This window comes from Rhineura floridana, chromosome 7, assembly GCF_030035675.1.
Source record: "Rhineura floridana isolate rRhiFlo1 chromosome 7, rRhiFlo1.hap2, whole genome shotgun sequence".
Taxonomy (NCBI): Eukaryota; Metazoa; Chordata; class Lepidosauria; order Squamata; family Rhineuridae; genus Rhineura; species Rhineura floridana.
This window is the reverse complement of record NC_084486.1, coordinates 3677633-3705238: the sequence shown is the minus strand read 5'-3', so window position 1 is coordinate 3705238 and position 27606 is coordinate 3677633. Positions and strand designations below refer to the sequence as shown.

The following is a 27606-nucleotide window of genomic DNA, read 5'->3' as shown; positions in this document are numbered from 1 at the left end:
CTTAGATTTAGGCTGCAATCCAGTACACGCTTATCTGGAAGTAAGTCCCATTGAACCCATGGAACTTCCTTCTGAGTAGACATATATTGGATTGCAACCTTAGTGCCGTCTCATGTGTTTCACTGGTAGATCAGAGGGCAGAAATTCCTGCTGCAGTACATCAATGTCTGTGTCAGTCTGAGAAAGTATAAATTTTGATTCACATTTTTTTTCAGTGCAACGTCTACTGCAGCTTGCATGAGACATGTTCATCCATTGTTTGAATATTGCTCAGCAAAGTCTTTAGGTTTTCCTGTCAGCTTTGTGTAATTGGTCTGTAAGTAAATTGATTGATGGAATTAATTAAATATTTCCACTAAAAATGTTAAAAGTTCACATCAGTTGCATGCTCACCAACAAACCAGCCATCATCACACTTCTCCATGACATCTATGATATCTCCATCTCTTAACTCCAGTTCATCATCATTCTGTGGGATGTAGCTGTACAGTGCTTGGTAGCTAAGTCTGGAAATGCATAAAACCGGGGGGGGGGAGAGGTGAGGGAAGAGATTTAACCTACTGATCCATCATTAACAAATACAGAGCCAGAGATTTGCAGGAGACCGAATCCTATTAATGATAGGAATCTAAATTGCTTCTATCGTCCCTAGGCCTTATCTATTATTATTATCATCATCATCATCATCATCCTGTATTTAGCTACCAACAGCTCACTTGTACCCTATTCTGCACCATAATTAATCAGTGGATAAATCTTGAAACCAAAGGACCAGATTAGGTGAAAATGTGTGGATCATTCAGTGATCCTGTGCATATACTGAGGGTGAGAGTGTCTACGGGACCCTACAGGGAGATGAGCTTTCATTGTCTTCTGAGATCTTTCAATTAGGAGAGAATGAAATCATTCAAGAGGGATTCCAATAGCCAATGCCAAGGTGCGACAGATCCATCCCCAGCACTCCTGGGTCAATGATATAAAAAAACCATGGAAAGCTCTGATAGAATCAATAGGGTACAATTTTCTCTAGTGATTTCAGTCAACGCTACAAGTGATTTCTGGTCCCTTGTAATAAACAAGACAGTTAATTAAACTGGAATCTAAAATTTGTATAATGTATCCTGGATCTGGGGCTCATTTCATCCATCAAAATGTCCAACAGTTGCTAAACAGGGCAAGTGCGACAGCTCAGACCAACTTACATATCTTGTGGTGCATGATTCCTGTCGAGGCTGGTTCCCAGTGGCAGGACTTGTGGTTGCTGAGAAATGATGAAAGATGATTTATTGTCACTAATGGGCCCCTTGTGACAAGAGACAAGAGGCTGAGAAATTGTGCTGCAATAATGAACTGACTTTTCAGCAATGTTTAAGATCTCATTGCAAACAGTTTCCTGGATGGTAGAGATGGGGCAGTATTGACATCCGGGGGAGGGGAGGACATCAGAGAACAGTGAACAAGGGAAAGGAGAGGATAGTCAGTAAGAGATGGGACAATCCAGGTGCAGCACATAGGTCCAGTAAGACAATACAGTGGTAGATCCAGGTACATATTCCAGGCAGTGGAGTGTAGAAGGAATCCAAGTTGTAAGCATGGAAAAATAGAGGCAAGATACAGAAGAATTTGCTATTTAGTTTTAGGGTTTTTTGTTTTGTAACAAAGCAGCAGCAGCAAATGAGATTACAATTAATCAGTAAGGACCCCACATTCATAAATGCCAGTTTTGAGTATGGCATTTTAAAACATTGCTCATACATGCAACCAAAGCTCTCCCCTAGTACTATATACATATTTAACTCCTCTTCATCTATAGCAGACTTCCTTTCAGTCACTTTCAGCTGCTGTTCAGATGGAGTGAGAAACACCGAATGGGCACTGAGTGCTTGAGCCACCAAAACTCCACATGGAACTCTTGGGGACCATCCAGGGACTTGTCATATTAGAAACCAGGTGTTTGTGATGGCATCTGGCTCAACTTGCCCTGCAGATCCTGCCTCTCACTTGGACTGTGCCAGAGCTGACAAAAGAGCCAGCATAATGGGTAGGTCAAAATAGGTATCATTGTGGAATGCTGACATACACCCCCCTCCTGCTTTGCCCAGCCCTGGTGCTGGGACTCCTTTCACTCATAATACTGGCTCCTTTAGACTGTTATGTCAGGAAGGAGGTGAGAGAAAGAAACTTTACAAGTGGGGCCTGAATGTTTTTGTTCAAGGTTTCAGCCATTCCACTCTATTCCCCTCCTGATGTTTTTCATTCTATCTCCCACTCACCTACCCATGAACAGTCAGCCAGCATTCTAGGTCCCCTAAGCATGCTCAGCCCTTGTTGGCCTGTATTGGGGGGGGGGTCATTATTCTATTCTGGAGCTTTGTTTCCATTTGTTTGTTTTTCGCTTGCTTTGAATGAGGTGGTATGCAGATTGGTTCCCAATCCCTGCTGCATAAAAATCTTTGATTTCTCCGACGACTTCTTATTTCCATACCCAGGGACATTTAAAATAGCTTTTCAGGGAGAATGAGGAAATGATCCCCCTAGAAAATGAGATGGTTCATTCAACCTATGTAACATCTAGTTGTCTCTTCCCCATTCCATTTTGCAGCCATTCCATTCCCCCTCCCACCTGGCTGCCAGTCCCCACTTCCACCCCAGTCAGTCAGCATTCTATGCCACTGAGTTCCTATGAAGCTGGTTCTGGGGGTTTACTCCCTTTAGGGTGTCTTTCTAAAGATTTTTTGAGCATCTGCAAACCTCAGGGTCACTTCGAGTATGCTGATACCTCTTGTGTGCGGGTGCTGCTTTTTTGCCTACATCTCCAGAAGTACAAAGACTGAAGAGGAAATAGAGAGAATGGTGCTGTATGAACTATGCTAAAATGAGGCTGCAGAGATGAATCTCAGGTGATCTTACCACATAGTTCTTTTCAGATTCTGTGAGATCTGGTCCTGGCCTCAATGAATGATGAGAAGGCTGCATGATCACCAAAGCACATGGTAAGGGAGACATTTTAGCATATGTGCTACCAAGTCAAATTCAAATCATGAACAAAGCCAAAAAGGGGGGGGGGAGAAAACCCAACATAAATGACATTCATTGCTGGATATTATTAAATAATGGAGCTGTGTAAGCCAATTTGACTGTGGTAGAACGGATTAGAAGCAGGGAGCTAGAGGATGAAATAATGGGTTAACAAAGACATGATCAACAATATTATGACACAATTCCTGTGGAAAGACACAAAGAGCACAACCTCAGAACTCCATGATTTAAAGAGAAATTATCAGGGGAAAATAGAAATATGTAGAAAACACATGAGTAATGCTTGAAGCAAGGGGATGATGAAAGGATTCTCTAGACAATGAGGTGAATTATTCTAGAATTTTCTTATCTTTGTGCCATCAACATTTTGTAAATCCTGAAGGTCATAGGGCTTCTATGTATTTTCTGAGGTGGTTCCTTGGGCAAGTACTTTGTTACCATTTTCAAGTGGGCCCATTTTGCTTCCAAACTGCTAAACACTTGATTACTCATGTTAGCTATTAGAGGGAATTGTGATGGCTGTAGAATCTATTATAAAGCTTGGATGATAAACCCTATCAGTTTAGGAGCAAAAGGGGCCCACATGAAAATCAGGTAGTAATGTTCATACTCAAGGAACTCCCCAGGTTTGTAAATCACCCTATGGTTGATATTCAACTAAGTCATACTTTGATTTCATTGGGTCTACCTTGAGTATGACTAACACTGGATATCGCCCATAAGTTTCTAAATTAAAATAACCTCTCTCCCCCTGCCACCGCCATGGTCTACGATCATGACCTACAGAACATTGAGGGCATAGAGGATTTTTTTGGGGGGGGGGAGTGGAATTAAAACACTGAAAAGGGAGAGCAGGCTAGTTATATCCAAATAAAAATTAGAAGAACAGTGCCAGTACATTTTGCTTCATAATTTAGCTTCTACAAATGGTAGAAACTTACTATCTTTTCAAAATGAAAGTTTATTTATTTATTTATTACATTTATATACCACCCCATAGCCGAAGCTCTCTGGACGGTTTACAGCAAGTTGAGAATCTGAGGATTATGGTTCATGGGGATGGGGGAGTTAACTGCCTCCCTTGCCGCCCCCTGCAGATGCCCATGCATTGGAGGCGACTGATCTCATTGTCAGGGCCTCATTCTGAACACCAAAGACAAGAACTCTCAATTTTGCTGCTATTTTTGATTGCCAAGGATGGTGGAGGGTGGGGTTGCTGCCCACCCACAGCTAGGCTAAAACGTTGTGGATTTCTATGCTGTTTTCTATGGTAGCTCTTACTTCTCTGTGTGAGGGAGGGAGTGCCTAAAGAAAATGGAAGTCAAAAAGCCAATATATGTCTATCAATTAAGTCTATACAGAAAGTGTCAAATCAGGAAAAACAAAGGGAGATAAAGGAAATTGGCCTCTAATAAGTTATAGTATCCCAGACATGAAAGTTAGGGGATTTGTGTATGGGGGGGGTGCACACCATGGAAGGTAAAACAAAAGGAAAAAAAAGATCCTGACTACACCGTACTCCCCTTTCAGTTATTAAGTGCTTGGTTCAAGGTACGCGGCCAGCCCTTTGGCACTATATGAGTGTGGGGAAATTTCAGGAAGGTGGGAAAGAAAAAAAAGGTGTTCTTTGCAAGCCTCAAACAGTACTACAATATTAGTTGGATACAAAATGGTACTACGTGCTGGTTACAGCCCAGAACAGGAGCACTCCTGTTAGGGGCTGGCGGTATCCAGCTGAATGTGCCTATTTGTATATAATCTTACCTAACTCAGGTAACTGACAGGGTTTCAGAGGAGACAAACAGGATCAAACTGAAGTGTTTCTGATTAAATGCTTTGATGAAGCTAGTTAAACAAAAAGTATCATCTGAAACTTAAAATTTATTAAAGCATAACCTTTTGTGGACTAGAATACATATCATCAGATGTATGTAGTTAACCCTAAACTGGCAGACAGATAAAAATATGGTTTCAGTCAATGGTGCTATCACAGCTGAAGGGGGTTAACTGTGATGGGGAAATGGAATAGAGTGAGGGCAGAGGAAAATGACATGCATGAAGAACCGACAGTGACAATTGCAAAAAATCAAAACATCAATCAGGCAAACCTGGGTGCCCCAAAGGTTTGGGCACTGGTACTGTCACAGCTGGAGGACCTCATTAGTTGGACTGTAGTCTCAGGCCATATGGCACCAATACTTCAAGCTCATTATAGGACACTACAGAGCAAACCACAACCCATTGACAGTTCCCAGAGACTACCACCCTAACAGCCATGGATCCCAAGGCCCTTTAAACTAACATCTTCCACAAAGACACTACAAGTCATCAGGAATGTTACCTCTGATGGTGCTGCAGCACAACTAGTCACCAAACTCTGCCACTTTGTACTTACCCACCGTTACTTCAACTGTAGGGAGAATACGTATCTGCAGATCAATGGCACTGGCAAGGGTCCACAGGATGCCAACATTTTCATAGCTGACTTAGAAAAATACTTTCTCCGTTCCTGTCCCCAAAACCCTCTCCTCTACCTGAGATACACTGCTAACGTCTTTATCCTCTGGACTTAAGGGCAGCAGGCACTTGAGAAATTTCACCGGGACTTTAATAACCCTACTCCATCAATCAGAGCCTAGACCTGTCCATGCAGCAAATTCACTGTCTCTATGCTACTGCGTAGCTACTACTATGTCTAGACATCCATTATATGTCTAAGCACCACTACACATACCTACAGGCTTTCCACTCAGAACACAACACAAAATCCATTGTCTAGTCCTGTGATATCACTGCATCTGTTTTGACTTGTCGGAGAGAGACTCGCAACTTAAGGATTTATATACAGTATTTCTATATACCCACCCAATGAAGTGAAAAAGCAGATACACAAAGCCAGTATGCTCAGGAGTAATCTACTACAAGACAGACCGAGAAGAGAAAATGATAATTTGTTTTCACCTAATGCTCCTAGTTAAAACCATTCCAAAGTATCATCAATGATCTCCAGCTCATTCTGGACAATACACTTCCCTCTCATAGGCCTGCCCTTGGCCTCAGACAGCCCCCAAATGAACCCTGGAAATACCCAGATGTCAACTCTGTCTTCATATTATCTGCATAGGCAACACGATTACAGCACCTAATAAGATAGTCCACAACATCAGGGGAGTGCCCATCTGATAATCTTCTAATGTGATATAGGCTATTATCTGCCAGTCATGTACTTCTGCATTCTACATAGGACAAAAAGACTAGCCTCAGTGCAAAAGTATTTATGAACACAAATAAGACATCAAAAAAGCAATATTCATAAACCAAACAGATAATATTCTATCACAGAACACTCTGCTGATGACCATAATGTAGCCATATTTGAACAGAGAAACTTCAATGGGAAATGCCAGCATGAAATGGCTACATTATAATTGATCAGAAAATTAAATTCTGTGGTTTGAATCAAGTTTACGGGTTTTTATCCCACTATGTGTTAATTAGCTCATCAACATTCACCAGTGCCAGGATGTTTGTATTTCTGTCTGTCCTTTAAATATTTTATTTCTCTCTGACCTCATTCCTCTTCATCCCTCCCCTAAACATGTGTATTTAGAATTATAGTTCATGCATCTGATGAAAATGGATTCTAGTCTACAAAAGCGTATGCTGTAATACATGCGTTAGCCTTTAAAGTGTAAGATTCCTTGTTGCTTTTGCTGCAACAGATTTACATGGTTACCCCTGAAACTGAACAATTTGAGAAGAAAAGGAAAGTTTTCAAATTTTCACACCTTTGCTCATTTCCCTTTTCTGTATCTCCCCCCTCCACATAACTGGGAATGTTTGCTGTGACAGTTTCCACTCAACCTGAAGGAGAGTGTATGAACCTGAAAATTCATTGAAGATAGTGTAGCAGAAACAGCATGTTATCGGACACAATCCACCAGGAATATATCATTTCACAGACATAAACGACAGCTGCAGAAGACTACACCTTTGCTCATGCACACAAGTAAAATTCATTCTTATGGCCCTTATTCATTCATGTATAAGAATCTCTTGATGGATTGCAGGAGTTACTGTTTCAGCTCCCATTTTAAAGAACCAACATGGCAGTAACATTCCTAAACTACCTGAAGATCAAGATGGTTAGATTTTGGAGGAGGCCTCCAATTTAGATTAAAAGAAAGTCTAACCATTTATATCCACAATGCAACTTGAATTCTGAACTACCTCATTTACCAAAGGAAGGGAAGCTTTTAATACAGACAGTGTTAGAATGGGATTTTTAAACAATATATCTAATATACTGCATATTTATCCAATATAATAATAATCTCACACTTCAGCTACCTTTCTGAAACTCTTAAGACAAAATTTGTGGAGAACAATCGTATATTTGGATATAGTAGGGTTTAGTATTCTTGATCCTGAGGCGCAACCTGTACTCTGCACAAGAGGCTACTGTAAGGACAGAATATGGAGGGACCGATTGGTTCCCCATCGGAAAGGGTGTGAGACAGAGGTGTATTTTATCACCCTATTTATTTAATCTATATGCAGAACATATCATAAGGAAAGCAGGATTTGACCAAGATGAAGGAGGTGTGAAAATTGGAGGGAGAAATATCAATAATTTAAGATATGCAGACGATACCATACTCTTAGCAGAAACCAGTAATGATTGAAACAAATGCTGATGAAAATGAAAGAGGAAAGCACAAAAGCAGGACTACAGCTGAACATCAAAAATACTAAAGTAATGACAACAGATAATTTATGTAACTTTACAGCTGACAATGAGGACATTGAACTTGTCAAGGACTATCAATACCTTGACACAGTCATTAACCAAAATGGAGACAATAGGCAAGAAATCAGAAGAAGGCTAGCACTGGGGAGGACAGCTACAAGAGAACTAGAAAAGGTCCTCAAATGCAAAGATGTATCACTGAACACCAAAGTCAGGATCATTCAGACCATGGTATTCCCGATTTCTATATATGGATGTGAAAGTTGGACAGTGAAAAAAGCGGATAAGAGAAAAAAACTCATTTGAAATGTGGTGTTGGAAGAGAGCTTTGCACATAGCATGGACTGCGAAAAAGACAAATAATTGGGTGTTACAACAAATTAAACCAGAACTATCACTAGAAGCTAAAATGATGAAACTGAGGTCATCATACTATGGACACATCATAAGAAGACATGATTCACTAGACAAGACAATAATGCTGGGGAAAAAAGAAGGGAATAGAAAAAGAGGAAAGCCAAACAAGAGATGAATTGATTCCATAAAGGAAGCCACAGACCTGAACTTACAAGATCTGAACAGGGTGGTTCATGACAGATGCTCTTGGAGGTCGCTGATTCATAGGGTCGCCATAAGTCGGAGTCGACTTGAAGGCACATAACAACAACAACAACAAAGTATTGTTAAAGTTATGGTATGTAACCTCTCCCTTGCAATTCTTTTGATTTAGCTTCATAACATGTGAAAAGGATCTTTTTAACCATATTGTTACCAGACAGCACCAGTTCACCTCTATTCTTTCCACCTTCCTCTCATTTTGTCTCATACTCTTACTTTCCTAGCTTGGCAAGGCAGCATGTGTTTGCGGAAGAAATTGCTATCATCTTTAGACTTAGAAGGGTGCACCCTGGTCCTCTGTACCTTTAGCTATGGAACTCTTGGGTGCACAAAAGCCAGTGCCCCCTGCATCCTAATACAATTAGGATGATATTTTGCCACTTATTATTAAGAGCCCTTATTACCATCCAGCTAGTAGCAAAACACACACACATCCTGTGTCTCGTGCCCGAAGAAAAAACAAACAACTGATCACATCTTTTTGTTTTTCTTGAAAATCCCTTTCATTGCCACTTAGTTTTTGTTTTCTAAGACTATAACTGGTCTTGGAGTGTTTTGAAAAGCTCTAGAATGTGTTTAACTGCTAAGCGAGTTACTCTGTCCATAACTTATGTAGCTCTCTTCATTCCCTAATTAAGACTATATTGACATTAAGAATACAAAATTAAAAAGCAATTACAGCAAAATGAACATTGACAGAGGACAGGGGCATATGAGGAAAAATCCAACACTAGGAATAGCCCTCAGCCTGCTTCCCCTCCTCCATTTTTAAACAAAAAAAATTTTCTTTGCCAAAAGGCAGACCAGCCACTTACGCAGAACAGTTGCAGACCCTACTTCCCGAGCCAGAAATAATTCTACACAAGGGAAGTTATTCAGTGTAGCTTTGGAGAGAGAGTAAATAAACTTAACTCCTTCAACTTTCACAGCAATCAAAGTCCCCTAACAGTTCTTTCCACAATTTCCCTTGGAAGGCTCCTAGAACAGGTGCACAGATAGAGAAGGTGGAGATAGCCAAGCCTGTGCTGGCAAACAGGCACTCTCGTTCCCCTTTATGTTCTATATTTTGTGTCTTCAACTTCACTCTCCTTTAGAATTATCCTTCTCTTTTCAAAGGAACTGCCCACTTGCCTTCAAGCATAGCAGTCACTTGAGATTGGCTGAAGGTACAATCATCTTCACATTGCTATATCAAATATCGATATCTCATCACAATTCATTCTACACCACACTCAATCAATAATTTTAAGCCAAACTCATGATTAGCTTCTTAAACTCCAAGTGACTGCCACACAACAATTTGATTTTTTTTTAGGGAAAATCTTTTTGATTTTGAAGAAAACAAACCACAGAACTGAGGGGTAAGGATGACTGAGGAATTTGATCTTTGGAAATTCCTATATGAAATGACTTGATATGCACCTCTCAAGACTAATGTGCATTGGATTAGGAGTTAGCTATCAACTATCTCTTGCACTTTTCCAAACAGGATTACTCTGCCAGAGTTTCCAGTGCTCTTTGCTAGTTTCTCACAGGAATAGCAACACCTAAACATGTGTGGCGCTGGTGACTGGTTTTGTGCAACTGTGCTTTTCTTTCTTGTTTCCTGAACCTTCCTTTTTTCCACACCCAGCCTTTTCTAATTCCATCCTGAATCCTATTGTTTTTCTTATTCTTGCTGTTATTTGAACTCTCTAGAGTCCAATTTGTGTTCTTACTTATTAGGCAAGTCACTTCCCTTCCACACCTCCATTCTGGCCCTACTTACTTATGATTTACTTTTTGTGTTATTTGTGGATCTGCGTATGATTGCAACTGTGTAAATAGTTTGTCTCTGTGTCCTTTGCTGTATAATTGTATTACACACAGTATTATACTGTGCCTTCCTTGTTGTTGTTACATGTCTTCAAGTCAATTACGACTTACTATGAATCAGCTCCCCCCAGTAGCATCTGTCATGAACCACCTTGTTCAGATCATGTAAGGTCAGGTCTATGGCTTCCTTTATGGAATCAATCCATCTCTTGTTTGGCCTTCCTCTTTTTCTACTCCCTTCTGGTTTTCCCAGCATTATTGTCTTTTCTAGTGAATCATGTCTTCTCATTACGTATCCAAAATATGATAACCACAGTTTCATCATTTTAGCTGCTAGTGATAGTTCTAGTTTAATTTGTTCTAACACCCAATTATTTTTTTCGCAGTCCATAGTATGTGCAAAACTCTCCTCCAACACCACAATTCAAATGAGTTGATTTTTCCCTTATCCACTTTTTTCACTGTCCAACTTTCACATCCATACATAGTCTGGTCTGAATGATACAAAATCAGGACTATAGCTGAACGTCAAGAAGACTAAATAATGACAACAGAAGATTTATGTAACTAAAGTTGACAATGAGGACATTGAACTTGTCAAGGATTATCAATACCTTGGTGCAGTCGTTAACCAAAATGGAGACAATAGTCAAGAAATCAGAAGAAGGCTAGGACTGGGGAGGGCAGCTATGAGAAAACGTCCTCAAATGCAAAAATGTATCACTGAACACTAAAGTATGATATGTTCTCTGGTACCTCTTCCCTTTCTAAACCAGCTTGGAAGTCTGGCATTTCTCGCTCCATATATGGTAAGAGCCACTGTTGTATAATCTTGAGCATTACTTTACTTGCATGGGATATTAAGGCAATCATTCCATAATTACTGCATTCCATGGGATCCCCTTTCTTTGCAATTGGGCTTTATATGGAACACTTCCAGTCTGTGGACCATTGTTTAGTTTTCCATATTTCTTGACATATTTTTGTCAAAATTTGGACAGATTCAGTCTCAGTAGCTTGTAGCAACTCTATCGGTATGCCATTTGTTCCTGGTGATTTGTTTCTTCCAAGTATTTTAAGAGCAGCTTTCACCTCGTATTCTAAAATTTCTGGTTCTTCATCATATGGTTCCTCCATGAATGAATCTGTCATCTTTGCATCTCTTTTATAGAGTTCTTCAGTGTATTGCTTCCATCTTCCTTTTATTTCATCTCGGTCAGTCAGTGTGTTCCCCTGTTGATTATTCAACATCCCTATCCTTGGTTGACATTTCCCTTTCATTTCTCTAATCTTTTTTTTTTTTGGAATAGGGCTCTTGTTCTACCCTTTTAGTTGTCCTCTTCCATTTCTATACAATAACCATTGCAATAGTTCTCTTTGTACCTATGTACTAGTCGCTGTATTGTTGCATTTAGGGTTCTGACTGTGTTTCTATCTCCTTTTGCTTTTGCTTTCCTTCTCTCTTTAACCATTTTAAGAGTTTCTTCAGTCATCCATTGAGGTCTTTCTTTTTGACTAGAGGGACTGTCTTTTTGCATTCTTCCCTGATAATATCTCTGACTTCAGTCCATAGTTCTTCTGGTTCTCTGTCAACTAAGTTGAAACCTCAAATCTGTTCCTTATTTGATCTTTATGTTTGTCTGGGATGTTATTTAAATTGTATTTAGGCATTATGATTGCTTTGTTGTTGTTCTTTAGCTTTACTTTGATTTTCGATATGACCAGTTCATGATCTGTACCACAGTCTGCTCCTGGTTTTGTTTTTGCAGAAAGTATGGAACTTCTCCATCTTCTGCTACCAATTATATAATCACATTGATTCCTATATTGGCCATTTGGTGATGTCCACATGTACAGTTATCTTTTCGGTTGTTCAAAAACTCTTGTTGGCAAGAAACAAATCATTGGCTTCACAGAATTCAATAAGTCTTTCTCCTGCTTCATTTCTGTCTCCTAAGCCCCATTTCCCCACAATTCCTTGTTCTTCTCTGTTCCCTACTTTTGCATTCCAGTCCCCCATGATTATCAGCACATCTTGTTTTGGTGTGTGATCAATTTCTTCCTGTATTTCTGCATGAAATCTCTCCAATTCCTCTTCTTCTGCATTTGCCATTGGAGCATAGATTGGATGATGGATATGTTAATAGGTTTCCCGTTATATCTCATTGATATAACTCACTCAGACCTTGCATTATAGCTCTTAATTGTTTTTGCTACATCACTTCTCACTATTAAAGAAACCCCATTTCTTTTTAATCTATCATTTCCTACATAACATATTTTGTAGTTGCCTGATTGAAAATGTCCCATTCCAGTCCATTTTAATTCACTCACGCCAAGTATTGTAATGTTGATACACTCCATTTCTTGCTTGACAGTTTCTAACTTTCCCTGGTTCATGCTTCTCACATTCCATGTTCCTACTGTGTGCGTCGTACAACTCTGGACTCTCTTTTCACATCTGTGCGCATCAGCCTCTGGGCTTCCTTTCGGCTTTGACCCAGCTGAGTCATTAGTCACAGCACTACTCATACTTGTCCTTTGTTCTTCCCCAGTAGCTCGGTGAGTGCTTTCTGACATGGGGGTCTCATCTTCCAGCACTATCTCGTGTTGCATTTTGGATACTCTGTTCATAGGGTTTTCGTGGCAAGAGGTATTGAGAGGTGGTTTACCATTGCCTTCCTCTGAGTTTGAATGCATCTTAGTCTGGTGTCTCAGCTTTGGGTGCCCCTGCTAGAAGTCTAGCCTCTTGGTCGGACTCCTGACGGCACTGCTGTCAGCTTCTTCAACACTCTCAAACCCCCTCACCACGCTTTTAAATATATATGTCATACACTTCATCAAGTATGGAACAGGAGCATGGCAAATATAGTGTTGTCCGCAAGGCACTTTCTAAGAAAGACACTTGAAGCCAAGGGAAAGGGGGCATTGACCCTTTTTTAAAAAGTCAAACTTTAAAAACAACAGAAAACCCTCTGCACCCAGATAAAGGCTCATTCTGCACTAAACATAAAACATGTTATTATACAACTATAACAGTTATGAATGGAACAGGTTCAGAGGAGGGCAATGAGGATGATCAGGGACTGGAAACAAAGCCCTATGAGGAGAGACTGAAAGAACTCGGCATGTTTAGCCTTGAGAAGAGAAGACTGAGGGGAGATATGACAGCACTTTTCAAGTATTTGAATGGTTGTCACATAGAGGAGTGCTGGGATCTTTTCTCGATCGTCCCAGAGTGCAGGACATGGAATAATGGACTCAACTTACAGGAAGCCAGATCTCAGCTGAACATCAGGAAAAGCTTCCTAACTGTTAGAGCCATATGACAATGGAACCAATTACCTAGGGAGGTGGTGGGCTCTCTGACACTGGAGCCATTCAAGATGCAGCTGGATAGCCACTTGTTGGGTATGCTTTAATTTGGATTCCTGCATTAAGCAGGGGGTTGGACTTGATAGGCCTCTTTCAGCTCTTTGATTCTATGACTTCCTCCCCAAGAGTGCTTGATGTCAAGAAATCCTGTTTTGGCTTGTAAACATGCCTCTGCCATGAAGGAGTGTGGGAAACCATCTTGTGTGAAGGGTAAAATGGGAGCTGCAAGCCAGCCTTTAAGAAAAGCCAGTTTGCTTCTTCAGTTGTTTGGTAGTGTGAGATCATTTCTTTGATAAGACAGTCTCTCCAAGGCTATGGCTGTTCTGCTAATTAGATTCACATTGTGATCACACCTGTGATGTTCTCAGAGGACCTAGGCCTAGAAAGTCTGTTCATTTGCCCCTTGATTGGTCCTGCATGCCTAGGTCCAGAATATTCTGTCCATTTGCCTTTTCTGATTGGTCTTAGGATCTGCCTCTCTGTTGCTATGCTGATCCTATAAAAGTACTTTGAAATCATTTGTTCATTGCTTTCCATTCTGATCTTGACTTGTTATATTCAGAGGGTCCAATATTTATTATCCTGAAATTCTGCTGGTACATTTTGTTATTTAGTCCTATAGTTATTTGTCAACTGGCTTTTTGATGTTTGATATTCTGACCCTAACCCTTGTTGGGTGAACTGGCTTAAAGAATTTTGATGCTGCTCTTGTTATGTATGTTTGTATTTATGCACTTACATATTTTCTATCTGTACTTTTAATATTATTCATAAAGCTACCTCATATTTACCTGTGTGTTTTCTTTCAGGGACTCAGGAAGTCCAGCACCTTGGTCCCTTTTGGCTACAAGGCTACTGAGTAACCTTTAGCTTAAGGCTCCAGGAGCAGAGAGTGTGGCTTTAGCTCTTGCTTCCTCTGGAATCCCAGGCAAGCCCTCTTTCAAGGTGGTGCTATTCTCCCTTTGGAGGGGGGGCAGAAATCTATCTGGCAGGGCTGGTTCTGGTTCTTTTCACCACTCTGGTCAGCTGGCATCTTGAGGGTGCTTCACAAGGGCTGTGGTCTTAGGGGTTAAGACCCAGCAACCTTGGCACTTGGAACTGTAAGGCTACTGAGAATTTTTAGGAGATCCCTATTCCCCTCACGGCACTAAATTCCCAGAGTTCCCTTGAAAGAGGGTCTGAGGACTGTAGCTCTCTAAGGGGAATAGGGCAACCTACCATTAGGGGGCAGGGTTAAGGGAAAGTGCCATCTCTGGCCAGATTCAGGGTAACTCTATAGCTTGCTGTGACACAGTTTGCTGTTTGTTTGTTGCTTCTCCTCTCCCCTTCTTCCTCCGCCTTGCTGTCCTGCCTTTTTGAATCCTCCGTTATCATACGAGCAAGCAGGCATGAGGCTGCTTGCCAGAAGCTGAAAACTATAGATTTGTTATTTTCTTACATTTCTTATTTTTGATTTAAGCTATACCTGTATGTATCTCTGTATAGACAAAGAGGTTGCGAGTAAACTAATTTTATATACTGTATTGGAGAAAGCTTGTTTGCTTTATTTTGCTAGACCCATGATGTCCAACACAGCTGCCACTTGCCATGTGTGGCAAAATGGCTATTGACCTGTGGTAAATTGATGCTTTACTTGTACCACCTATTTTTTCCTGTGGATGTTGCTCTTTCCAAGTCTGCAGAGATCATTCCCTCACTTTCAGAACAAGCCTTGTTGTAACAGCAGCCATTTTACTTACTTTGTGTGTGAGAGCAAAGCTGGATTATCCTTGGTGCAATTAGAGCAATTGCACCAGGGTCCTGCAAATTATTTCCTGATTGGAACCAAAACCTGTCAATCACAGAATGACACCCCCTCCTCTTGGACATTTTTCCATTTATGGAGAGCTAGAAGATGGTTATAAAAATAAATGAAATGAGTAAAAAACAAAAAAACACCCTCCTTAGAAGCCCCCCTGAGGTTCTGAAGTAGCTTCTCGAACAGCTTCAGATCTCAGCTGCTTTGGATTCCAGGGTGGTCCAGGTATCTCAGAGACAGGGATATATGCATACTTAAAATATGCTCTTTTTCACTCAAACTAGGTACCTTGGCCCATCTCTGTACCAGGCAGTTGGACTCTCTTTGAGTATAAAACTCTGAAGCAAGAAAGGGGTTATATATTTTTTTTAAACAAGTGAGTGTGTTTGTCATTAACGTCAATTAATACTGTTCTGAGGGTGCATACAAAAGTAGTTGTTTCTATTCAGACCCAAATGAATAGAATCAAACTTCATTATTTATTCTGAAGTCTAGCAATTTTTTATCACCTACTACTACTATTGTGAAGTCACTGTGCTTATTTTGCAAACTTTTAAGCTCTAATCAAATCATCACAAGCTGTACGTCTTGCATTTCACTGATATTTAATTCCTTTTATAATTTTTCCAGTCTATAGCTATCGGTACATATGCCTGCCAACTAAGGGTAACACTTCATGCATCTGATAAAGTGAACTCTACTCCATGAATGCGTATGAAATAATAAGCATGTCAGTCTTTTAGGTACTATACTAATCGTTGCAATCAAAAAATTAACATCAGTTCATATACTCAATTCTGTACTGTGCAACCATTTGTGTATCTTTGTTTAGATGATCCAAAACCTGACAGTTTAACATTCTAAATGAATACAGGATCAGATTTATATGGCTGAAAGATGAACATCTACTAAGATCTTGAGCTGTTGCTGCCAGAGTATCAAAAGAAAAAAGAGGCAAAAATCTTTAAAAAGTACTAAAATGAAATATTACAAAATAATAGGAAGGACATATAAAATGCATAACATGTTTTGCTAAAATGCCTTCCTGAGGGGTAGAAGAATACAGTTTTCCTATTAAGGCAAACATCTGAATTAAAGTAAGTTATTGCCTTAATAGAGAGCCAGTGTGGTGTAGTGGTTAAGGTGCTGGCCTATAACCTGGGAGACCAGGGTTCGAATCCCCACACAGCCATGAAGCTCACTGGGTGACCTTGGGCCAATCACTGCCTCTCAGCCTCAGAGGAAGGCAATGGTAAAACCACCTCTGAATACCGCTTACCACGAAAACCCTATTCAAAGGGTTGCCATAAGTCGGAATCGACTTAAAGGCAGTCCATTTCCATTTTTTCCATTGCCTTAATAGGAGAACTGTATTGTGCCCCCAAATAAGGTCTTTACTTAAATGTGTTGAGCATTCTACTATTTTATAAAATTCAGTTTTCCAGTACCATTTTGAAGTTTTGCCTCTCTCCACCCCCATGCTTGGCACTGCCCCCTTTTCTCCTGTGCCAGTCAGAGCAGACAATACTGGGTGGCCTAGGTGCTCTGTCTCAGAATAAGGCAGCAATCATGTGTTTATATAAACATATGTAATCTAATTTATGATAGACAGGGTGCTCTAATAAGTGAAAAAGATGTGCTTGACCTGCGGAGTTCATATGTGGACAAGCAATTTTCATGAGATGTGAACAGCAGCAAACATGAAGTATCAAGCTACCACACACACACACACCAGTGATTACCTGTGGTACGTTGACTGTGCGTGAGAATCTGGGAAGAACTTGTGTTCTAACAGCAAAGGAAGAAATTGCAGAGGGAGACAGAAGTGCAGATGGACAGAATGGTTTTGTGTTGACAGACTTTTAAAAGGAAGGAAAGGTTGATCAGAGAAATGCCCCAGGAACATCATAATTACAGTGATGATGCTCTTAAAAACAAGTACATATGTTCTGAACTTGATGCGAATATAGAAAACAAGCCCATGCAAAAGCAGGCACGTCTTTCAAAGTTGTCTTTCCCATATTAGCATTGCAACCTTAACTAATTACATGGCTCCCCTAAATACATACTGACAAGAATTAGTGTCCATTTGGAAATATATTTACTTATAATTTAGTCCCTTGCCCATTGTTCTCCAATGACCTCATATGCAAGAGCCAATATACAACCTAGCTTAAATTAGCATCTTTGGTACTTCAAATAGCTTTCCCAGCTTACATGTTATAAATCCAGAACTGCAACCCAGTTTGGAGTGTTATCTCCCCTCCCCAGATGGGTAGATGCTAATGAACACCTTTCCAGTTCAGCACCCCTATTCCCTACTAAAACCACCCCAGTAGAAATCAGTTTTTGCTGTTCTGTGCAACCACATCTCCAACCCCCACCTTGTAGCAAACCACTTACTTTCACTGCCTTGCTGTTGGTACCATAGGTTTGCCAGTTCTCTCAAGGTTAATAACCTCAATCAAGTTGAGTGCCTGGCATATCAGGAGATGAAGCCCAATGGTGCCTGCTAGAGGCAGAGGAGAGCATCTACAGGCACCTTTAAACCCTTCCACAGTCACCGTGCCTAAAGGATTCCTTGGATCATGAAAGCACAGTTTATATCGAGACATATCATGTGAGAGCCACAGTCTAACAGATGTGGTGCCAGGCTATATGGCTACTTGGGGTAAGTTCCCATACTGGGACCCATCCAAAAATGATCCTCATTATGTTAACTCCTTGGATCTTTCAATCCGATAGGCTCAGGAGACGCTATTTTGTTCTCAGCTACTATCAAGCTGGAAGAAACGTTACATAATTTACCAGCTAGAATGAGCTGCAACCAAGATCAGTAGCGCACACACAGCAATGTAAATTGCAGAAGTACAAAACATGCATGCAGAAAAAGTACCTTAATAGCCCTGCTTTGATTCTCCCTCTGTTCAACTTGCTTATAATTGCACATGTCCCTTTTCTTGGGGTCATCTCCCTGTTCCTGATATAGCTTGCTTTCATCAAAGGTGTGAAGAAAATTCTTTTGTAAGCTAACAGACTTCTTCTCTGACATGCACCTCTCTCTACAGATCTCAGGGATGCTGGCTGTAATGCAATCCTTCCTGTCAATCCTCTGGCTGACTCCTTTGCTCTTCTGTAACTTGTCTTGGGGATCAGTGACATCACTGAGCTCTGAGAGGAAGCTATCGGGGCTGCCAACTACAGAGTAAGGTGAATTACAGTAGTTTTGGGAAGACGAGGAGCTAACAAACTTTTCTTCAGTTTGCTGAGTTGTCAGACTGACGTTTTGAGCAGATGACTGAGGCTCACAAGGGGAAGAAGGCAGTGGGGAAATGACAGAGGTGGGAGTTGAGGAACTGGAAATGTTAGAAGGATGAAGGCTAATAGAAGGCGAGGGGCTAGCTACTGCTGAGGGAATGAGATAGTCGATGTTGCAGAGAGAGGCATCAGGAAGAGGCGGCAATGGAGGGGTTATGGCTGGAGTGTGGCTACAGGATGCTCCCAAAGTCAGGGAAATCCATTCTGAGGTGATGGCTTGCAACTCAGGAGACAGGGCTGGGCGCATGGAAGGCAAAGGTGGAGGAGTTGGTGTGAAAAGCAGTTCAGAACTGGGAGACTTGAAGGAAACAAAATGAGAAAGAAAGTTATTAAAAATAAAGAGCATACAACAAAAGAATAAGGAGAAAAATGAAGAAGTCAGCACCTGAACTGATTTAAATTGAAAGAGGTTGCAGTGTCTCAAAGGTTCAGAAATAATAAAAAACAATGTTCTCTACAACATGATGGCCCTGTAGGCAGTGGCCAGCAGCTTCTGTAGATCTATGAGATGTAGATATGTATGGTCTATAGCAGGGGTTCCCAAACTGTGCTCCATGGGCTTCATTCATGTGGTCCATTGATTTTAAGTGTATTCTTACTGCTTCTCCTATTTCTTCTGTTTTATTGTTCTTTGGAATTCAACTTGTAATACAATAAAATACAATATAAGAAATGAAAGAAGCATTACAGATACAATTAAAATCATAAGCATCTAGCACAGTACGCTACAGTTGCTACAACAGGCAGAAAAAACAAGAAGTGGTTCCTGATTGTGCGGAGGAGTGTACTCGTGTTCAAACCAACACTATTGGAAGACCCCTGCAGACCTTCTCTATGCAACAGGGAGAAGATTGGAGAGAACAGAAAGCGAAGCTATTAAAACATCTTACAAATGTTGTAGTGTCTCCAAAACTGCTACTCTTATGAGCAACTGTTGGGATGTTTATACACCCTTCTCCAGGGCCCAATATTTGCATCATTGATGAAACAGATGCTAATTTGTAGAAATAAGCCTCTTGTACCATATCCAGTCTGACTAAATGTCATGGGAATTTTACAGCAGTTTCTGTTCAGTTTTCCTAAGGCTATACTGTGTAGCTGGAATTTGTCACAAATACAGCAATTTTCTTCAGCTCCGTTAACAAAAGGTTGAAGGGGAATTATGGAACTAATTTAAGATTAGGCAGGCACAGTGGAATGCATACTCCTATTCTCTTATGAAGTAATAGATGCATAGTGTGAATGGACGAGCATAGAATATCGGGAAAGAGGAAGGGAAAAAAAACTTGGGGTAATTCTTACCATGGATATTTACAAACAAAAGTTGGAAAAAATGCAGTCTGATTAGAGGTTCAGCCTCTGTAACATAGTCTGAGTGGATATTTTATGATATGGGAAGATAGTGTCTACTTCATAAATGTTCTTTATGAGGTAAATATTGAGTCCTGAAGAAGGGTACATAAGGGCACCTAAACATTCCAGCAGCCACTAGCAATGTAAGGTATAGGCTCCTCTTGGAAGAAAAGTTTTGATGATGCCCCAGTGATTGTAAAACATGTTAAGTGGCTAAACCTCCTATTCCTTATGAGGAATAGCATGGGCTCTTGGACTAAGAGTGGGTTGGCCATACTCTCTCTCTAGGTGAACCAGTTCCTACCTTTTAAATAGACAGTTTTCTTGTGTGCCTGAGAAAGACAATTTTCCTTTGGACTAAGCTGGAGGTGGTGGTTGAGAGTGTTTTATCAAAAGAGAACATTTTTCCTCTGGGATTGCTTTGGATGCCACTTTATTTAATGACATGTAACCTTCTGTCTGAGCCTGAATAGCTCATCAATGCCAGGAAAACAAGAAATTATGTGTTAAGACTTTCCAGAAACAACAAGAGTACCATAGAAGGGATTTCTACTAGTGGGACTTTAAAAAAAATGCTGAATAGTCAGGGAGCATAATTTAGGATAAAAACAATAGTGATAACTATTTATTTAATTTAAACCCCACCCTTCCTCCCAAGGATGCCCAAGGCAGCAAACACATCTATAATAAAGAATACAATTAACTATAAAATAAAAACATATGTAAAACATGGTGTGTGGATGCTTTTATTCATAACTCTCTGTAGTTTAAGAATATCCACAGTGCCACTTCCTCATGAGTGGCTCATAACTGAGATGATCTCATCAATATGGTCATAATCTCATTATCATAAACCTCATTATCTCAGTATTTACCTGACAAATTTTTATTTTTAAGCTTCCTGGAAAAATATGTAACATACATAAGCTATGTAAGCTACGTAACTTCTCTGTTTTATTATGATGATTTTTTTTTAGGCAAACCCATGGAAAAAAGGATCACCAACACCATTTTTTAGAATCAACTGGTTAATGATATATACAAGTAACATAAAGGACATGTGTTGTAGCTTGGTTCCTTGTACATTCCAACCTGCTCTGCCTTCAACTCAGCATGACAAGAAGTACTCAAGAAAGTAACAATGGTGTGTATCCTACCAATGTTACAAGTTAACTCAAGCGATTGTTCAGTTAACTTCTTTGAAACAATGTGAACATGTTTATAATGAGCTTATTCAAAATGTATCTTGAAACTCAACATGGGTCTTTACGGCTTGTGGAGCAATTAATAATCTAGAGAAGACTTTCATGGACAATGGATCTTACATCCTGGTGAGCTATACATATATTCATAGCAATTTATGCCACGGGCTTCTTAATTACTGGAAGATATATTTCTGAGATGTAGGAAGTTTTGTATAGTGAGAATATTGTGCATCAAATCCTCATGATTATACTTGCAGTATGCGGTAGAATCTCACACTCCCACACCTCAGAATTGCTGGAGGTTTTCTTTGAGAAACACATATGTTTGTCAAAGAAAACTTCCAGCAAACTGAGTTTTACTCATGTAGCATATGTGACACTATGACAGAACTTTTGGTCACAGTAGAATGGAATTGCTCAAAAGAAACAAAACCAACATTCCAGATGGTTCAATAATACACGAAGATAGTTGAGTACTTGTGATTGGAATGTGCGCAGCGTTTGTAGAAGTTTTTCTTTGCATTAGATTTGACCAACTACTTTGGCACTTTGTGAAAACATTGAAATAGTCTGACCCTAAAATCTGGGAGGAGTTTGAAAAAGGAAGCTGTGTCATCAAAAGGTGAAGAATTCCCTTCTGTGGACTTGGTGTCAATGAACCTCATCAAAATAGAGTGTGGAATGTCCCCAGAGGATGTGTAAGCTTCATCCAACATCTGAATGCTCTTGCTATGTATTTTGACTGTCCCAAAGCTACAATGGATTCTGGGGAGAACATATGTTAGCTATGTCAAGTTCATCTGAAGTTACAAAGTACCATCTTGACTCCTCAGCTTCAGTCACTGGTATTCAGCTAAGACCAGAAAATTTTAAACTTGTACTTAAAACAGATTGACAATCTGTTCAGACCTGAATGTATTAACATGATGACAAAGGCAGATTTTAATGATGACACAGCAAAAGATAGATGTATTTGAGATAAAACTGTATGAAGCCTTTAAAATGAAGAGCGAGCTGGAATTGTTGCAGAAAGTGAAGGGGAAGGTTCCTGGTTTTGTTATGGAGCTACTTGCAAACAGGTCACTATTTGCCAGTCTTATGCTTATGAAGATTACAGCCTGTAGTCAATTTCTGCAAGACTTTGGGCCAGGATGCATAATCTGTTGTACTACATTCAGTGTAGCAGTCTGATGGAGCAATGCATCAATATCAGTGAAAAAGACAATTTATTCACGGTGGACCAGCCTATCAGGACCAGGTCAGGAGGAAGCTCACTCTGCTCTAGGAGGTAGTACTCAGTTGGGCAGTTCTTGTCTATGTCACATGAGAGGTGGAGAGAACAGAGTTGGAAGTGCTTAGTTTTGCCTAGACCACGGATTAAACAACAATTTCTGGAGGTGGAGCCCAGAAATTCCATGGCCAGTGGTTAAATGTGCAAAGGGCTACCCTAAGGGCATCAACCCACTACCAAGGCCCTCCAAAGAGGGCAAGTGACATTTTCATAAAGTTCAACAAAAGTGCAATAACATATTTATTGACCTTTATGAAAATGTGGAATATGAGTCAGCATAAGAGACAGCAAATATGTTAACAATTTTAATAGAGCGTGAATTCAAGACAAGCTGCCTTGACCTTTATGAGTTGAGAAAGGAAGTCTGAAGAGGGCTTCTAAGTGCATTTACCACATCAATACCAGGATAAATACTCATGAAGAATTAAGTTGATGGATGTTACTAAAAAAAACAGATCAATGGGGAAAAATTGCCTCCGACAAGAGAAGAAAAATTAAACCTATCATCAACAGAGCAAACTACCAAGGACTGAGGTGCCTGTAATGATATAGCAAAACCATCATTTCCATTTCCAATAGTAGAAGGTTAGACAATAATGAAGAACAAATCATTTATGTGCGACAAGCAACTCCTTAGTGATAATATGTTTCTCAGTGCATGTTATGAAAAAGATACTGATGATTGATACTGCAATGGAGTCCTGACATGTGGAATGTTATTACTACGTTTTTTAAAAACAACAACACAGTATTGCAGCATTGTATTACAGAAGTGTTCTGATACCCCCCAAAAATAAAGCATTGTTATTACATATCCTGTTGTGAGAACCCTGATTATACTTCTTCTGTTCCATATGCTTTTGCACAAAGAACAGCATCTCCACAACTATTTGTCAAATTTATTGTATCTTGACTTGTTGGAAATGTCAAGCTACAGTAAACAATGTATATATTATTTGCATTGCGGTTTAAATTAACCAGTTAATTGCACAGAATTGTTTGTGATCCATAAGTTTCAGATTTGTGCCTTTATTTATTTTTTTTTAAAAAAGGACGTATTTTGTAGCTTTCTAACAAAAGCTCATATAATGAAATCCAGCTGATACTGAAATAATGACGTTTATGTTGGTGGCCGTCTCAGTGATGTTACCACCGCTATGAGAGAAAGGCACTGTAAATATTCTTCAACTATAGAGGATTATGAATTGCACAATTAGACACTACCAACACATATACTTCATTAACTTTGCTACAAGATTTAACTAGAAGGTAAAAATGTAAAAGCAGTAGCAGCATTCTTCTAATTAAGGGTATTGCCACAATTGGCAGAATGGTCAATAAAATGTTTAATTTGATAAGAACAGAAGCTGTGAGCCTCCAAATGTTAGTCTCTAAATGATGCACTAAAGGGTTAGTATTTCCTTCCTTGTTGTCAATCAGGTGGGATTTGAGGTTTGCAACTTCTTATAGCTGGTATAGCACAGTGGGGAGGAGAGCCTGGCTGGGAGTCCAGAGTCTGAGAGTTCAAATCTTGTGTCTCCTGGGTGTCAAGGGCCAGGTAAAGATCACCCCCACAGTGAGTTGCTCAGGGGTGACGTGCCCTGCACCTGTGCAGCTGTGGGCAACCTGCATAGTCTCAAGGAGCCCAGTTGCCCCCCAGCTGGCAGTTGCGGACAAGGAAGGGGCTGGCTTGTGCAGCTGTGGCAAGCTGAGCAGGCCCTAGCCAGCTGGGGAAGACTAGCCTCAGAGGAAGGCAATGGGAAACCCCCTCTGAATACTGCTTACCATGAAAACCCTATTCATAGGGTAGCCATAAGTCGGATCGACTTGAAGGCAGTCCATTTCCATTTCAACTTCTTATATGAACCACACTTATGTTTCCTCTTGGTGTTTTTTTACCTCACTGGCAGTATACATATGGTTTTGTCCCTAAGAGATTAGTCTATTTGATCATTTTCAAGCAAAGAACAGGGGCCTGCTTACAAGATTACAAGATGACCAAGAATCCATTTTGCAAGTATTGTATAAGTTTGCTTTAGGTCATATAATTTAGTTTTTGTTTGTTTTCTTTGTAAGTTTACATTAATGCTATTGATATAAAATTAGGTGGTTTTGTAACATTTACTTATGTAATATTCACTAATAGGCAAAAAACCTTGCGGTTTAAGAACGTACCTATAGCCCACAGATATTTCTACCAAACTTTAAAAAGCAGGGAAATTGGGCAGCTATAGTGAATGCACCAGGGGAGCAGGAGACCTGACCTCCTCTCTGAGATATTGTACTGCCCTACAAATTTGTCAAAAAGCAAACACAATTTGGGTTGGTCTTTCACAGTCCAATCCACTTTCTGTGTAGCTTGGAAGAATTTGGTAACTACACTTCCCAGGATTCTCTGGGGGAAGCCATGACTGTCTCACGTGAAATCAAAGTCTAGTATGGGTGTGGCCCCCTGATTAGGCAAGCCCAGCAGCTGGGAGTCTAGCTTCTAGAACACTGACAGTTGATTCTTACTAAGCATGCCCAACATTATCATTGAGTTCAATGCAAAATTTCTTAAATTAATTAAAATTCAGCCAGGCATTTTTTTAAACTTTTAAACTACAGAAGATGAGGGTCAGAGTATGGGGCAAGGTCAGTATCAGGATTACAGGTACTCTGTGAACATGGCTGATTTTTAATGAATTTCAACATATTATGAGAACTCTGACAGAAAAAAAGTCCAAAAGGGAACTGTTTCCCCCCCTCTCTTTTTAGACTTTGAACTCTCAATTCTCTCTGACTGTTTTGTGTATCACCAAGAAAATTTACAGGGTTGTTAACCAAGCGTTTCTGAGTTCTCAGAATTATTATACACTCTCATGGCTGTATAATAATGCTTTTTAGTCTTTTAGAAACATCAAAATGCTAAGTATTATTTAGTTGTCCCACTTTATATTTTGCCTTTACTGCCTTTTGAAAAAGTTATATTCTTTTGTTTTCACTATATTTTTCTATTTCTGCTATTCTATACTGGTGTAAGATTGTCATCACACTAGCTCTCTTGTGACTATGACAGTGAGCCCTCCCTATCCTTCTCTCTTCCTGCATGCACACATCAGCATGGCATGGGAGGGAAGAGATGGACTCAGGCAGGCATGTGAACTAGTGGGTGGGAGAGAGATGATTAGTTAGGTGGCCTGAGGGAAGGCTGTGGTCACTGCTGCTGAGCTGTGGGGAAAGCCACCATGCCAAAAAATGGGTTAGGCAGGCAGCAATTCTCTTGGACAAAAATACCACCTGTACTTCATGGAGACTACCTCCTAGGTAGGGATGGGGGGGGACCTCTGCCCACTTGAGATTTAAAACTGGAATTTCAAAGAGTTTGGCATGCTTGCCACGAACTCAGTGGCTTTTCCATGACACCTGATTTGCTGCCACCACCACCCCTTCGCTGGGCATGCTTCGCTTCCCTTCGTGTGCCTAGGCCCACTCCTATCCCACTGATGGGGGCCTGGAATTTAGCCTGGCTTGGAGGAGCTGTGGCTGATGTTCCATCCTTTCAGCTGGGGAGGGGGCAGATCCTCTCTTGCCTCTCCCTCTCCTGCTTTTAATGGCGACGTACAGCATTTAAAGGGTTAATTAAAGGAAGTAGGGAGGCTTCCCCACATCTCTCTAGAATTCCCTATTAGTCTCTATAAGTATCAACCTGTTAAATGCCTTTTTTGCCTATTTCCTTGAACCGGATCAAACTTGAAACTATTGGGGAAAAAGGAAGGCAGCTCAAAAATACATTCCAATTCGCTGGAATGCTTGCAGATCAGGGTCAGCAAGCTGACCCCAACCCTACTCCAAAGTCCATTCCCCCCTCCACCACAGCCTGTTTCGCCTTCATATATCACAAGCTGAGCCTTGCCTGTTTCCCCCTACCCCACTACAGCCCATTTCCTCTTCAATTATGTATCCCCTTATATACATGGGGTACGTGTAGAGGGGACTGCAGAATAGAAATGGCTGCATGTGTGCTTGCATGAGAGAGCAGCACTATGTCTTCTGCAAGTGTGAGAGAAAAAAGGGGGGAGTATCATATATAGACAGAATAGCAGAAATAGAAAAATGTGTCTGTGAGGGAGGGATGTGTGTTTGTACAAGAGAAAGGAGGGTGCAGGTATGCAGATATATCTGGGAGGGAGGAATGTGTGTTCTGTGCCCATCTGGGAAAGAGAGAGAAATGAAGTGTATGCTATGCACGCATACACGTTTGGGACGGAGGGAGGTATATTCTGTGCATGCTTGTGAAAAAGAGAGAGTTAAAGAGGGTATACGGATGCATGTGTATCAGGGAGAAACATATTCTGTGTATGAAAGGGAGAGAGAAGAAGAGTATATGGATGCATGCATGTGTGAGAGAGATGTGTGCTCTTTCTTTCTGTGTTGGTGAAAAAGGAATAGAAAGTTAACGGGAGGGAATGTATCAAAAGCAGGTTCTTTAAGTGGGGGGAGGAAAGCAGGATGTACCAAGTTAGACCAAAACAAATGTAGGAGGAGGATTTGTGATAGTGGTGCGTGGAAGTAGGATGTAGCAGAAGGAGGGGGAAAGGTGGGAGAAATGGGAAAGTGAGTGTATCATGTATACAAAATTGGAGGGAGAGCTAGTGGGCATGTACCAAAGGGGAAATTGGGGGAGAGAAGTGTCCCAAAGGAGTCTCTTTTGCACACAAGGAGCCTTGCAAGGTGTCTTGGACAGCAGGTTGGCAGAAAAAGAGGCAGGCAGGTGAAGATGAAAACGTGGGTACAAAGGGGGCTGCAGAATTTATTTATTTATTTATTAGATTTATTAGTCGCTCATCTGGCTGGTTGTCCAGCCGCTCTGGGTGACGTACAGAATAAAAGCATACAAATACATTAAAACATTAAAATCTCAACAATATAATAAACCTAACCCACCCCAAAAGCCTGTCTAAAGAGCCAGGTCTTCAAGGCCTGGGCAGAAGCTCATCACAGAGGGGGCATGGCGGAGATCATTTGGGAGGGAATTCCACAGAGTGGGGGCCACAATGGAAAA

The 27606-nt window shown here is 40.5% G+C and overlaps 1 protein-coding gene across 34 annotated transcripts in view; it reads right to left on the bottom strand.

Moving 5' to 3' along the window:
* The window catches only part of SORBS1 (sorbin and SH3 domain containing 1), a 270925-nt gene that overhangs the window by 4748 nt on the left and 238571 nt on the right, over positions 1 to 27606 (bottom strand). For 30 of the 34 annotated variants that reach the window (XM_061634693.1, XM_061634692.1, XM_061634696.1 and 27 more), the window contains 5 exons: positions 18292 to 19011; positions 17138 to 17254; positions 2911 to 2970; positions 1203 to 1261; positions 394 to 506 (listed from right to left, as the gene is read on the bottom strand). In XM_061634693.1, coding sequence (XP_061490677.1) covers positions 394 to 506; positions 1203 to 1261; positions 2911 to 2970; positions 17138 to 17254; positions 18292 to 19011 — 1069 coding nt within the window. The remainder of the gene's footprint in view (positions 1 to 393; positions 507 to 1202; positions 1262 to 2910; positions 2971 to 17137; positions 17255 to 18291; positions 19012 to 27606) is intronic. The other 4 variants (XM_061634714.1, XM_061634715.1, XM_061634703.1 and 1 more) reach the window with 3 other exon arrangements.